This window comes from Ruditapes philippinarum, unplaced genomic scaffold (assembly GCF_026571515.1).
Source record: "Ruditapes philippinarum isolate M1 unplaced genomic scaffold, ASM2657151v2 ctg6255_1_1_1_1, whole genome shotgun sequence".
Classification (NCBI taxonomy): Eukaryota; Metazoa; Mollusca; class Bivalvia; order Venerida; family Veneridae; genus Ruditapes; species Ruditapes philippinarum.
Genome location: NW_026859679.1, coordinates 40,831 through 56,829, shown reverse-complemented (window position 1 = coordinate 56,829; position 15,999 = coordinate 40,831). Strand labels below are relative to the sequence as shown.

The 15,999-nt window shown below is 32.1% G+C and overlaps 1 protein-coding gene and 1 long non-coding RNA gene across 2 annotated transcripts; one reads left to right on the top strand and one right to left on the bottom strand.

The window, feature by feature from the left end:
* Positions 1-880: 880 nt before the first annotated feature.
* On the bottom strand, positions 881-9,126 carry LOC132757484 (xaa-Pro aminopeptidase 3-like). The gene is made up of 7 exons (XM_060748771.1): positions 9,087-9,126; positions 8,181-8,911; positions 7,035-7,122; positions 6,144-6,278; positions 4,239-4,432; positions 3,181-3,301; positions 881-1,976 (listed from the first exon to the last, which is right to left on the bottom strand). Exons 1-7 carry the CDS (start codon positions 9,124-9,126, stop codon positions 1,807-1,809), a joined length of 1,479 nt encoding a protein of 492 aa, XP_060604754.1. The 3' UTR covers positions 881-1,806.
* Positions 9,127-9,673: 547 nt separating this feature from the next.
* On the top strand, positions 9,674-11,092 carry LOC132757487 (uncharacterized). Its single transcript, XR_009629463.1, has 3 exons — positions 9,674-9,748; positions 10,248-10,348; positions 10,651-11,092. It is a non-coding gene; the product is annotated as an uncharacterized LOC132757487 (long non-coding RNA).
* Positions 11,093-15,999: the final 4,907 nt, after the last annotated feature.

Genomic DNA, 15,999 nt, shown 5'->3' with positions numbered 1-15,999 from the left:
AACGAGTAAAAATTCTTATTAAGTGTACATATCAAATGATTGCCTAACACATTTACTTTAACAAAACAAACCTATATGGCCTTATTTGTAAAAATAAACAAATATTTCTCTTACTCCAAAAGCATGATTTATTTTACTTATCTAGAGGCTGTTTTAATGTCCTGATTTCAAATTCATACCACTGTCAGAGCACATACAAGAAATATATTCTGTAGTATAAATCATATGCCTCCACACAAATGTTTAAGACGTCTACACAATCTGAACAAGTGCAACAAAATCTGACACTTGTTTAGACAAGAGGGCCATGATGACCCTGAGGTCGCTCACCTGTATATAGCCCCCCCCCCCCAAACGTTGCAGGGCCAATTTAACCCTAGGGCTTTTATTTGCACAAACTTGGTAGACACCCATAAGAAGATGTTTCATGCTAAACATCTAAGCTCTAGCTCATTGGGCTTTTTAAAAGAAGATTTTTTTAAAGTTTTTACTATACACATATAGTTAAAAACAATGATACCCCTGGGGCGGGGCCAGTTTTGACCCAAGGGCTTTTATTTGAACAAACTTTGTAGACACTTACTAGAAGATGTTTCCTGCTTAATATCTAAACTCTAGCTATTTGGGTTTTTTCAAAGAAGATTTTAAGTTTTTGCTATACACATATAAAGAAAATCAATGACCCCCGGGGCGGTGCCAATTTTGACCCCAGCGCTTTTATTTGAACAAACTTGGTAGACACCTATTAGAACATGTTTGATGGTAAATATCTTAGCCATAGCTCTTTGAGTTCTCTAAAAGAAGATTTTTTAAGTTTTTACTATGTGCATATAGGGAAAATCAATGACCCCCCGGGGCAGGGCCAATTTTGATCCCAGGGCTTTTATTTGAACAAACTTGGTAGACACTTATTAGAACATGTCATGCTAAATATCTTAGCTCTAACTCTTTTGGTTCTTTAAAAGAAGATTTTTTAAGTTTTTACTATATGCATATAGGTAAAATCAATGACCCCCTGGGGCGGGGCCAATTTTGACCCCAGGGCTTTTATTTGAACAAACTTGGTAGACACCTATTAGAACATGTTTGATGCTCAATATCTTAGCCATAGCTCTTTGAATTCTTTAAAAGAAGATTTTTTAAGTTTTTACTATATGCATATAGGGAAAATCAATGACCCCCCCCCCCCGGGGCGGGGCCAATTTTGACCCCAGGGCTTTTATTTGAACAAACTTGGTAGACACCCATTAGAACATGTTTCATGCTAAATATCTTAGCTCTAGCTCTTTGGGTTCTTTAAAAGAAGATTTTTTAAGTTTTTACTATATGCATATAGGGAAAACCAATGACCCCCTGGGGCGGGGCCAATTTTGACCCCAGGGCTTTTATTTGAACACACTTGGTAGACACTCACTAGAAGATGTTTCATGCCAAATATCTAAGCTCTAGCTCTTATGGTTTTTTAAAAGAAGATATTTAAAGTTTTTTCTTTCGGTTGCCATGGCAACCAGAGTTCTGCATGGAATTAAATTCTTTGAACAATTTTTAAAGGTGACCACCAAAGGAACATTCCTGTGAAGTTTGGATGAAATTGGCTCAGTGGTTTATGAGGAGATGTCATTTAACATAAAAGTTTACGGACGGACGACGGACGGACGACGGACGGACGCAGGACGAAAAGCGATCACAAAAGCTCACCCTGTCACTTTGTGACAAGTGAGCTAAAAAGTGAGAAGGGAGATCATTCAAACAGATTTCAATCTGTATCATCAAGATGCTTTAACAAACATCTACACAATTACAATATCATCTGGATGCTTGGGACATAATCTGTTCTATTTCATCAGGATGCTTTGGACAGGATTTCGTAAGAACAACAGGTTTTGTCTCAGTAATCAAAATATTGTCCTCAATTCTTATACCAATGCCACGGTATTCTGGAGGTACAGTTTCATCATCAGCTTTGATATATATCCCTGGAAAATAAATCACAATGAAATGTTACAAATATATGAAATAATCGTTAATTTTGTTCAGTTAATAATTTGAGCAGTTACGTGAAGGAATACCCAAAAAAGTCTATAAGGATCTTACACCAGCTGCCGGTACAGACCGGAATTTCTAGCTTGAGGGTAAGTAACTGTTTAGGGTGGTAACGAGGCTTTGCAGAGTTTCTGCTAAACAGTTATCCGAGAGCTAAATATTCCGGTCTGTTACAACAGCCAGTGTTTGATCCTTTTTCTTGCAAATTAAATATTAATCATATTTCGGAAAGAAATTACGAAAACTAAATATATATTTTCATTTAGCACTTTTTTCTTATAGCAGTGTATGAAATTACAACTTCCATCATAACGGCAAAGTGACATCATTCTAAGAAAGTAATTCATTCAAAAAAAGGCTTGCGGGAATAACGTCAAGAAATATTTTGCTTTAATCAAAGAAATAATAAGGACTTATAATGAGTGTGGAATGAGTGTTAAAATATCCTGTAACTCAATTTTTTATGTTTTTTTATCATAAATATAATGCTTAAATGAAGATTTATCAATATTATAAATTCCAAAAAGTATAATTTGTAAAGATATTAACGAATTTACATTTTCATGTTAATAAAGGGAGGTAAGTAGAAATTTATTTTCCATAAAGTTTAAGTCAAGATTTAATAAGAAATGAATGCATATATTTTAATGATTACCTATTGGAAAAAAAATATTTGCAGTACATATTTTACATATTCTTGGATGTTTGAAAATTGATTTAGAAGCATAATTATATACATATATAAAATTTCACTAAAGTATAGTAACCATACAGAATCTTTAAAGTTTTAATCACTTATAAATGGATTTTTCATGACACCATTAAGTAATTTTAAAGAAAGTGAGCAACTTTAACTACTTAGTTCATGGTTAAATATATATGAGCCATGTCATGACAAATGACATAGTGCGTTTGCAACCAGCATGGATCCAGACCAGCCTGCACATCTGCGCAGTCTGATCAGGATCCATGCTGTTGGCTTACAAACTCTATTACAAGTGGCGGAACTGATAGGGAATAGCATGGATCCTGACCAGACTGCACGGATGGGCAGGCTGGTCTGGATCCATGCTGGTCGCAAACCCACTATGTTGGTTTTGTCATGACGCGGCTCATATCTCTAATCTATTCACTGACCTGGTTCTATTGTGATAATCATGTTAGGCTGAAGTTTTATTGTTTTACTGACTAGACTTGTATCATGTACATCCATTCCTAGATAATGTCCTACATGATGTGGACAAAACTTCTGTACTGCCTGAAAAAATAAAACAAAAGATGAACAATGAAAGGTAAATCACTATGAAATACTTCATAACAAAAACAACACTGTTAAATACCTTTTTATGAAATCATAAAACCTCGTTATGAATGTTACTATTAGTTTATATAATCAGTTCAATAAAAACAAACGCTTTTCTTAAGCTTTCGACGTTTAGTCTTCTTCAGAAAAAAATGACGTTTATAAAATAACAAATGACAAATGACGCAACGTCCGTTTAACTATACGCTAAACAGAACGTGACGTTAACGCGGGAATAAAAACTTTGTCCAATAAATACAGAATCTTTCATGAATATAAATACAGCAATATACAATAAATTACACATATAATATGGATCTGCACATGTGATACAAAAATTCTCATAATTAATAATAATAAAAAACCTTGATATGAGAAAAAACATACTACATGTATATGTATACCGGCTCAATAATGACAAAGTTATATATTGTACAAAACTTTTGCATTCATACCATTAGGAGATAATGTGTTAAGCTTATGAATCCAGTATGATTCTTGTAATAAGCGTTCCATATCATCGGTGACAATCTCTATAGGCATAAATTTAAAATACTTAATACAATGATTGGTTTCATTAAAGTGTGTAGCGACATTGGTCGAAAATAACGGATTAAAATAACTATTAGTTTATGTAGTGTTGAAATTACAGTGAAATAAGTGTAAATGTTGGGAAAACAGGTAAAAAGCAAAATAACTTTGCGTTTTTTTATAAATGTGTTCAATTTTATACTTGACTATGCAAAAAAAAAATTCAATAATCCACCTGACCCACAGATATTTCTATAAATATTGTTTTGAATGCATTGGCAACATTCAATTTTTAAGAAAAGTGTAGTAATTACCCAAGATATTTTTGTGTGGGTATTACACAAACTATAAATATATATACCCGTAATAACTTTGATCTGTCATCCACCACACTTCTAGGTATTAACTTCAAAAGCACAAGCTGTAAGGCTATCTCATTTACCATCGCCTGGTAGATTTCTGACAAGCTGAATTCCTGTGTACACATCGATATACAAACTTGCTGGATCGCTAATACTGATAAATATAATTTCCTCTGAGCTGGGGTAAATTTTCCTAAAGAGAAAAAGATAAATGGCACATGCTATAGAAATGTATAATCCAGTAACAAAATTGCTATCCTAGAAAGCAACTGAGCCGCTATTGGATGTATCTAGTACCAACAGACTCATTTATATACATGTATTGTGAATAACAAGACACATCGCTCCTCAAACCTGCATGCTTGTCAATGTACAATGGCTGTATGTGCAAAAGTGTAAAAATTATTTTTAGCATCAATTACCCTGATCTTCATCCAAGTGATATCTTACCCAAAGTTTAGAGGACCACAGTTACAAGGTATGTATCAACTATATTATATGAAAGACATCAGTCAATGAATGAAGGCTGTATGAGCAAAAGTATATAGATCTATTTTTAGCGCCTGTTACCTTAACCCAGACTTAAGCAACTCCTAACTCTACCCTAAGTTAGAAGACCACTCAAGGTATGTACCTACAAAATATGAATAAATGATGAATGCCTAAGCAAAATTGACAAAATATATATTTATCAAATAAAGTTCTAGTGATATCACTTGTATATTTACTGGAGACAAGTCAAGTTCTATTAATATTACTTGTATAATTACCAGAAACAGGCCAAGTTCTAGTAATATCACTTGTATATTTTCCAAAGACAGGCTAAGTTCTAGTGATATCACTTGTATATTTTCCAAAGACAGGCTAAGTTCTAGTGATATCACTTGTATAATTACCAGAGACAGGCCAAGTTCTAGTAATATCACTTGTATATTTTCCAAAGACAGGCTAAGTTCTAGTGATATCACTTGTATATTTTCCAAAGACAGGCTAAGTTCTAGTGATATCACTTGTATATTTTCCAAAGACAGGCTAAGTTCTAGTGATATCACTTGTATATTTTCCAAAGACAGGCCAAGTTCTAGTAATATCACTTGTATATTTTCCAAAGACAGGCTAAGTTCTAGTGATATCACTTGTATATTTTCCAAAGACAGGCTAAGTTCTAGTGATATCACTTGTATATTTACCGGAGACAGGGCAAGTTCTATTGATTACACTTGTACATTTACCTGAGATAGGGCAAGTTCTATTAATATTACTTGTATAATTACCAAAGACAGGCCAAGTTCTAGTGATATCACTTGTATATTTACCGGAGACAGGGCAAGTTCTATTGATTACACTTGTACATTTACCTGAGATAGGGCAAGTTCTATTAATATTACTTGTATAATTACCTGAGACAGGCCAAGTTCTAGTGATATCACTTGTATATTTACCTGAGACAGGGCAAATTCTAATGATATCTAATGTATATTTACCAAAGACAGGCCAAGTTATATTGATATCACCTGTATATTTACCTGAGACAGGCCAATTTCTAGTGATATCACTTGTATATTTACCGGAGACAGGCCAAGTTCTATTGATTACACTTGTACATTTACCTGAGATAGGGCAAGTTCTATTAATATTACTTGTATAATTACCAAAGACAGGCCAAGTTCTAGTGATATCACTTGTATAATTACCAGAGACAGGCCAAGTTCTATTGATTACACTTGTACATTTACCTGAGATAGGGCAAGTTCTATTAATATTACTTGTATAATTACCTGAGACAGGCCAAGTTCTAGTGATATCACTTGTATAATTACCAGAGACAGGCCAAGTTCTAGTGATAACACTTGTATATTTACCGGAGAAAAGGCAAGTTCTATTAATATTACTTGTATAATTACCTGAGACAGGCCAAGTTCTAGTGATATCACTTGTATAGCCATGATATTCACAACCAGCATCCATAAGCACCATCTCTCCATCATGTACAATTTGATTATTGTTGATATAATGTATAATGTTTGCTCTGTTTCCACCTATGTAATAGATCAAAGACACAAAATACATTTAAATGTTTGTTTAGCAAATTGCCTCTCTCCATTGGTCCTTAGTTTATATCTCTAAAACTTTAAATCTATAAAATATCTCTAGGAACTCTACAAGCATGTTTGACATTGTATGAGACCACTATAAACTGAATGGAAATGGTTTTCACCATAAAGTTGACTTTTGACTTATAAAGCCCAAAAAGGTTAAGATTTTTTACTCAGTGATGGCACTAATCTTATAATCTGATTTTTGAAGACACTGTGTTGGATGGTGTTCCAGTAACTGAGTTAGCATTTTTTTAGTTATTCAAGGTCACTTAAGACTTCAACTTTAACTTAGTCTTATACTGCATATAGATGACTTTTCACCTATCAAGCCCAAAAAGGTTAAGAGTCTTTACTCAGTGATGGCACTAATCTGATAATCTGATTTTTTGAAGACTCTATGTTGGATGGTGTTCCAGTAACTGAGTTAGCATTCTTTTAGTTATTCAAGGTCACTTGAGACTTCAACTTTAACTTAGTCTTACACTGAATATAGGCAATCATCCTAGGAAGTTTGAAGGCTCTATGTAGAAACAAACTGGTCTAAAGTTCCATCAACACACAAACAATACTTATACTCTCTTCTTACAAAGTAGGTATAAAAAATGCAACAAAAAGCTTGAAAGCAGGGGTTTTAGACAACATAAAATATCAAACCAAATATCTATTTTGTATTAAATTTAATATTCATTACTCTACCTGCAATAACTGGAGGGTATGCTAAAATCTCAGCATCTCTTATTCGACATTCATAATCCATCTTAGCATACAAATGTGACTCTTTGATCTAAAAAACAATATAATTACAGGTAAACATATTATTATGTTTTCTATATTATATAATCTCTGGTATTATTCTAAATGTTTTATATGCATAATTGTTTTATGTCATGACAATATATGAGTCATATTTCTTCACAGGGTTACTGGTGAAGACATCAGAGGGCCTTTTGCACATTACATGTATTTCAAGCCATAAGCTAGAGGGATAGCTTCCATATATGAAAGATTTAGTCCTTTTGTCAAGATTTTAAACTACATGTATAGCAATAGTTAAAGAAAATTTGCATTAAGGGACTTTAACATCTCTGTTTTATCAGTAAAACTTTCCTTTTTTACTATCAATGATTTTATTTTTTGAAAACAAGAGCTGTCGGTAGGACAGCAACGCTCGACTATTCTTTGTGCTTGATAGTAAAAGAGCCTTGATAATGTAAAATTTTCTAAGTTAACAAAAGGGCCAAATTTTCCTTTAAATCCATGTTACTGTTATAGGCCTTGAAGAGAATCCTATTATGCTCTAAAAAGAGTATAAAATTTCAACTTGTTTCAAAGCCAGATGTCAATAGTATATGAAAATATCTGAGGTGGTATGCAAACATTAACATAATTCTAAGTCAGAAAAGGGGTACAATTCTGCCAAAATGCTTGATTCAGTGATCCCCTGCTGTCTACTGTGTGTGCGAAGTTTCAAAGCCATATGTCCATTTGAGGTATTACAAAAACTTTAACGTGAATTCTAAGTCGAAAAAGGGGCATAATTCTGTCAAAATGCTTGATACAGTCTAAGTCGAAAAAGGGGCATAATTCTGTCAAAATTCTTGATACAGTTATCGCCTACTGTGTACAGATTTGGGTCATGATGGTGAACAAGTGTGCAAAGTTTCAAAGCCATATGTCAATGTACTTTGAAAATATTTGAACTATTACAAAAACTTTAACATAAGTGGTTACGCCGACGCAGACGCCGACGCTCGGGTGACTACAATAGCTCTACTTATTCTTATCGAATAGTTGAGCTAAAAAGTAAAAATATCAAACCTAAATTAAGTTTAAAATACTAACATCTGGTCTTGAAAATTTCATGACATCAACAAATGCTTGGGAAGCAACTTCAGTTGTATGTTTCATAAGTTGTACCTCTGCTGGAGACTTTACTACCCTTAGGTCTTGAATATGACCAGTCGGTTTTACAATTGCCATTTTCCCCTCTTGTTTCAGAAAATCCTGTATCACATTCTCATGAGAGTGTTTAAGAACTGGCTGATTCAAATCATACCAAACTATATAATCTTTGTAGGATTTACAATAGTTATACAAGTAAGATTCTAACTCATCCGTATTATAAGCTTCAGCGACCCCTGTTAATTCTAGTGCACCTTTATCCCCTGATCTTGGACCATCCCATAATTCCTTGTGAGGATCTCTCCTTGGTACAAAGAGCACAGACTTGTACCCCTCACTTGTTGTATGAATAACTAAGGCACTATCAGGCTCCTGGAATCCAGACAAGTAAAGAAATTCTGTATTTTGTCTAAAACGGTAAGGGATATCATATGTCATGTAAACTGTTGAAGCAGACGGCAAAATAACTATGTGATTTTCTGACTTATTTCCGGAAGCATGCACTATCTTATTCACCAAACATGTTTTTGTAGAATCATACTCTTCTTTGTTTATCCCTGGAGTGACCTCCCCTTGACTAACCAGATGGGGATGTGTTTGTGCTGATGGCTGCCCAAAATGTCTTTTCTGCATAAAACTTTTGTTAGAACTTAACAAGTCTCTATACGGCCCTGAATTGAAAAAGAAAGATACAATATTAAATTAATCCATGAAAGTTTGGTTTTGAATACCTGCATTTCTTTTCTTTTAATTCAGACAGATGTTGACAAATTCATTTATCTTGAGTTATTTTATAAATAAATATTAAGGAAGAATACAAAGAAACCACACATCATTAATTAATACGTAACAGGGACACAATCTGTGATTCTTTATTATTTGTCATTTAGAGAGTTGTTTCCCCTGGACCAGTGTTCTTCTATGGGTGTCAGTGCCAGTTTGATCATGTGACTATTATTGTGCTTTCAGTTCAGGGTTTTGATGAAGAGACATGTACATTGTTTTCACGTTTTTAATTTTTTGTGATTTATGGAATATTATTATTATTATTAATAATTAACCCCAGCAAACACCTGACGTCGTTTCAACGTTGGATCTAAGTTGGATTTATGTCACGACGTCAAAATCCTTACAATTTACGACGTTGTATCAACGTGTTTGAATTACGTCGATACGACGTCGGATTTCAGTGTAATCCAACATAGTAGTCTTGATTGAGTTATTTCCCTTTGTTATGATTTATAAACCCGATAGGTGGCTCTAATTTCAGGTCAATATAATCATTCGAATTTTGTTATTCTTCTTTTTTCACATCCATTGCATTTTAAAAAAAAATGTTGTTATACTAGACCATAAAAAGGAACAATATTAGTATTTCAATTTAATAAATTGAAAAAAATAATGGAAACTTGATGAATTTCAAAACGACAATAATTTGTTTTCAAATTCAAACAAAGACAAAGGAAGGACATTATGCAGGTCATAGAAGACAACTCGCATAGTGAAAAGTAAGTGATATTTTTGATGGCAGATTAGTATTAAACTTACTGCATGCATAGTATAATAACTGAAAAATTATTAGTTACATTAGGAATATAATTATATTTTCATGATATTGAAGTATCTCAGTTCTAAACCAGTTAATTAATGTAGTCTGATTCGCCCTCATTTAACTCGTACTTTGGGATTCAATTGATATATAAATTGTATGAAATTCTGTCAAACTCTTTGTTTTATTTGTGTTGTCATTTTAAGCCAAGATCCCTACATGACCTTAATCTTTCTAATTCGATTTATCAGATTAATAGACTAGATAAGAATAGGTATTTCACCACAACGTATTTGTTAACAAAGGAACACCTGTCAATATTTGAGATTTAATCTATTGTTATTCAAATAAATCTACATGTAAAAGGTCAGAGTAGGGATCTATCAAAACATGAATATACTGTCAAAGTAAATTTATAACTTTTTGTCAATAATCATTTGTTTTTGTTTTTTTTATAGACTGACACTTAATTTTTATGTGATGACAATTAGCTGCATGAAAAACAGTCGGCAGAAAACACCATTTGGACATAAAAGAATGATAAGTGCATCAAATATAGGTAATATGGATTTTGATTTTGTTATTTACTGTAATTTCTGTTTTGTCATAACTGTTAATCAAAAGTAAAATAATTACGTGAAATGTCTTATGATTGAATTTGCACCTTTACATGTTACTGTTTTGCAAATTACATATATTTGAAGTTACAGTTTTTGAGTATTCTACATCATCAATCGACATCTGATTTTAATTTATGATATGCTAGGGTAATCTATTGGTAATACTATTTCTATTTAATATAATTTGATTGACCATTTTGGTTGTTATGTACACCTATTTATTTCTGTTTCATTTTTGCAGTTTCAAGGAAAAAAACAAATTGAACCTCAAAACAAGTTTGACACAGTGTCTTCGTAGATGAAAATAATCAGGATCCAGTGGTGGACGTTTAGTATACCAGAATTATTCACATGGAGGAGTATATCTCCAAATTTAATACTTTTAAGTTAGTTTTGAAAGAATAAAGATAAAAAATTACTTACTTTCTTTAAATGTGAATATTTATTTATTGTTTTGTGTGTTACACTTAATTTTGACAGAAAGGAATATTTTCCCTCACTTATCCGATTTGTTACCGATGAAATCAACTGCAAAAGAAAACTTTATTTTCCATGATTTCCATTTTCTATGAGTAATTTAAAAGAAAACCTTTTTAAGCATGTTGTAAACATGAATACTTTAATTGACATATATTGTAATAGTTAATGTATACTGTAGACCTTTAAATGAAAATGATTTGTTGACTGTTGTCTGTTATAATTTTGGATTATAATTTGTTGACTGTTGTCTGTTATAATTTTGGATTACAAAATGTGTATTATTGTATTGACTGAAAGAGGTCTGATAAATGTTGAACTTCAATTTTGAAAAGGCATGTAGCTCTTATTTCTTATTAATTTTAATAGTTTATATACAATTTATAAATATCAAACTTTATTTTATTATCACTATAAATGATTAAAAGTGAGTCATTTTTTGTGATGTTATACAAATGTGTTGGAAATATATATTTACTGTATATTAAGTGTTACATGAATAGATAAATCAGAAACTGTGTTATCCATTTATTTTAATTGTTTTTATGATCACTTTCTTAAAATAATAACATCACTTTTCGAGTATAAAAAGTTTTGTATTTTCTCTTTATTTGGGAATTATTTAATGAAAACGGGTCAGATTTATGTTGGGAATTGGTTGGAATTACTTTGGAACCTAGTTGGTATTACGTAAGTAACTGGTTGGAATCATGTTGGAAACTGGTTGGATTCACGTTGGGAATAGGTTGGAAAGTAGTTGTATATACGTTGAATAGAGGTTGGATTTATGTCATTTTATGACGTTGGATTGACGTCAGACTCTGACGTCTAAAAAACTTTCATATACAACTTAATTCCAACGTCTATCCAACGTCGGACTCTAACGTCTGAGCAACGTTGAAACAACGTCATGTGTTTGCTGGGACAGCACACTGGAGAGACAGATCAGTGTATTGCATTTGTTGTGTTTGATTTAAACACTTGGTTCATAAAGGTATTGTACTAGGCCCCTATTGCACTTTTGACATCCAAATTTTAAATGACATTAAATATTACTGTTAAATGTTACTGTTATTGTTGATAAAAAATTCTAACACTCACGTGATTTTGCCACTATAGACAAAGAAGGAAAAAAACTGGTGTTAAAACTGCCAATAAACACCGGTTAGGGACTACTTGTATATGCGCTGTTATGTTTTCACCCTCGATTGTATAGTTTACAAAGCATTTTAAAGCAACAATAAAAAGCATTTTTATTTATATTTTCAGTTCGTGTAATGTTTTCTTTTCATACAATACCGAAATAATATCTCACATACACTAACGCCACATATTAGATCCATATCAGTTAATAAATATTTTGACGAAACGGCGCCAATCCGTAAGCAGCGTAATGACGTCATCCTAAGTAAACAACTCATTCATAAACAAGCTGACGTTATTTCATACATACAAGAATGATAAATGGGGCACTGATGTAAACACAATACGACGTAAGTTTTTAGTGTTGAAAACTTGATAAAATAACGTGTTTTTCTTATTATTTCTTTTGTTTGATAATTTCTAAATCTTCGCAACAGTAGGGTGCGAAAATCGAACAGCGTTATATACGAAAATCGGCACCGGAAGTTATTTCCGCTTGAAAAATAACATTCGTGATTTTCCTTATTTTATCGTGTTAGAATCGAAATAACATCGGCCTGAGAGGTGTATATCGGCTATTTAACACCGGTTTTGTCGTTTTGATGCGACAAAATTAACCACTCAGGCCTACGGCCTTCGTGGTCAATTCCTACGCATCAAAACTCCAAACCGGTGTTAAATAGCCGATATACACCTCTCAGGCCGATGTTATTTCTTAAACAACTGATTGATCAACGACCAATAAACAAAGAACAAAAACTAATTCATGCATTTTCAGGGCCATTCAGGTTTGATGGTTGTCTGGTTCTGGTGGTCACCAACCAGTAGAAGTTTGTGTTATGGGTTAGCGTTGGAAGGCAAAGGGTTATTTTGCTGTCTATTTCTAAAATACTCCGCCAAACTTTTTATATATAAAGCAGAGAAGAACTTTGTAAGATTTCATATCTTTCATTCTATTCCATTTCATTTCACCAATGTAGATTTTGAATGCATGTATATTAATTATGTATGCATACTGTGTATGATTATGACTAAAATATGTCTAAATTATGAAAAGATTTATGGATTGGAGAAAATTTTCATTATTTGCCACTTGACATTCCTATTTTTATATAATAATAACATCATTATTCACGATAGATATTGGAGGAATGAAGTACCATATCCTGTCCTGGTTGCTTTCGTAATAAATTTCGTACAGAATCTCACTATAAATTTATTCATTTTTTAAAAGCTAATGGGCGCCGCCATATTTGTTACTTGCAACATCAAACACAAATGAATTAACTAGCTCTATTTAATATTTTAGAAAAGTACGATCAAATTAATGCTACATGAAGTACACAAAAATATCCATAATTCAAATATTGAGAAAATTTAACGTAAATATGACAGCTGTGCATATATTTTTTCTTATTGTTTAAGCGACATTAACAACAGTTTGCTCGAAATTTCTTTTAACAAACGTGGTCAAAAACAGGTAATTTACACGGTTCTGAAGGGTTTAATCTAAGTATTTTATTGTATTTACCGTGTTAGTTCTATGTTATATGATATGCAAACCATAAATATTGGTGACACCCATTTTTTCTCTCCCTATCTTTAAATGAAATTTTATTTTAGATGAATAGGATTCGGATACTTGCCCTTTGTCAAAGTGTGGTCCATGTATCTGGCTCAAATAAAATAATAGCCAATATTTTTAACTTAAAAAAATAATAGCCAAAAGTTCAACGGACTATTCACGATTTAGCGATTATATATAACAACATAAGCAGTTGATTAAATAAACATTACATATAAAACTTTTTCAGTTTTATAAGGATTCTCAAATAAACTGATACATTTGTGTATATTGATAACTATACCTTTTTTACATAGAACCACAACTTTTAACTGTTATTCATAGAACAGAATAAAAATGTTATATAGTATAATTACAGACTATAACAATAATATTAAAGATTCATTATAACTTTACATTATTAAATGCTGTTATCAGACAATATTTTTTGTTTGTTCTAATCAAATTTTTCAGCTATAACCACTGTCAATTTCCACATTCCACACAGAACTGGAGTAGCCAGTATATACATGTATAGAAATAACACTTGCAAACTCATTCACAGAATGCAGCCTTTTTTATGAATAACTTTCTGAAAAAAGTCATCATCACCAATGAAGCACAAATTTTCTGCCATAATAGTAAATATTTTTAAACAGAACATAGCTTATTTTCACCTTTAAATAAATATCAAAATTATCGGTGTCGCGAAAATATGTGACAATTGGATTTTTATTGTTTTCTGAAGAAATATTCGCAATTTTGGTTGTTGTGCAAATAGTTGTTTGGAAGTAAATACTTTTTAAATATTTTATCATTGTTTTCCACTGGCGATTTAGTCAAGCAGCTTAAAACAAAAAAAATCAAAATTTGCCATTACTGCAATTTACGGTAAATTTTGGGTTGGTCAATATCCAGTTTATCAATTTTAAGACGATTTTTGTGGCTAATTGGCGGATATTTGATGGCTTTTATTATGATGGACAATATCTTTAAAGTGATTATACAATTTTACATCTCGCATGTATTTTTATCACCTCGGGGCAATAGTAAGCAACACGTGACCGGTTAAAAGTTGACACTCAATTAAATCCACCCCGCTGGTGCTAATTGGGTCTACTGCAGTCTTTATCGATTTTTACACCTTATATAAACATTGTAGGAATTAAAAATAATCGCCAGATTTATTAGCCAAAATGCAAAAATAATCGCCAATCTTATAAAATAATCGCAAATGGCGACTATGGCGACCGACAGCGTGAGCCTAGTGTATATCTGTGATATATACGATTTTTGAGGGATATCAAATAAAAGGCTGCAAGAAGGCTGTTCTTAATATAACTGATTCCTTTTGTTTAAAAAGATGGAAATGATGCAGTTACCATATTACATTGACAACCTAATTTGGTGGTATTAATCTTGTTTTCTTATCCCGCAAGGGGTTTCACATGATTATCACTGTCTGTAGTAAAATAGATGGAAGCATGTTGAATTATAGTCCAATAGATTAGACGTACAGGCTTGTTATAGTTTTATTTTGTCAAGCCTGATGTCTAATAGTTATTGCTCATAAACGCGTAGCATTTTGAAAAATTAAAAAAAATGTCTGTTGACCTGCCTTTCAAGCTTTATTCAAAAGCCTATCTTCTGTTCTTTCAATTGCATGGTCTATCATTAACAAAAACTTTCAAACAATGTACTTATCAGTTAAAAATAAAATATCAATATCAATCTATTTTTCTCATCGGCCATACTGGTTAAGTAAAGCGTTTTACAGATTGATTCCAATTTTTTGAACGGAAAAATATATTCGAACACACTGACGGTGCATGGGCAATTATTTCGTTGAAAAAATATTCCGTTAGAAAGTTCAGGACTCATTTAAACGCTTGCATTTGAATTATCCAATCAGATTTCGCGCACTGTATGGCGGCCATTTGTATATCGGCTGTACAAGGCATTTAATTAAATGAGAGGATTTAATCATGACTTTTCGGATGTGACAGTTCAATTATTTTGTTAAAAGGTATTTATTTTTTAGTTTTGTTCATAAATAGGTCAAAATTAATGTAAATACACGCTGTTTTTAAATTGTTTAAATGCATTAGATCTAAATCGATGTCTAATGTTAATTTTTTTGCTACACGATTTTGCAAAGATCTGTTAAGACCTAACGTAACACGGAAAATGAAAAATGTAAAATATCAGATTAATGAATGATAAATATGAAATAGGTTACGTATAGGTCTTATAATTAGGACTAGTTGAATTATGAGGCTAATACGTAAGACTTGTTTACCCATATGATTTGTCTTTCTTTCAGATTTGATGATTTAAATCACAGGCTCTAGTATTGGACCTGGGAAGAAAATATGACCACATTGATAAAAAAACCTCTGTGTTAAA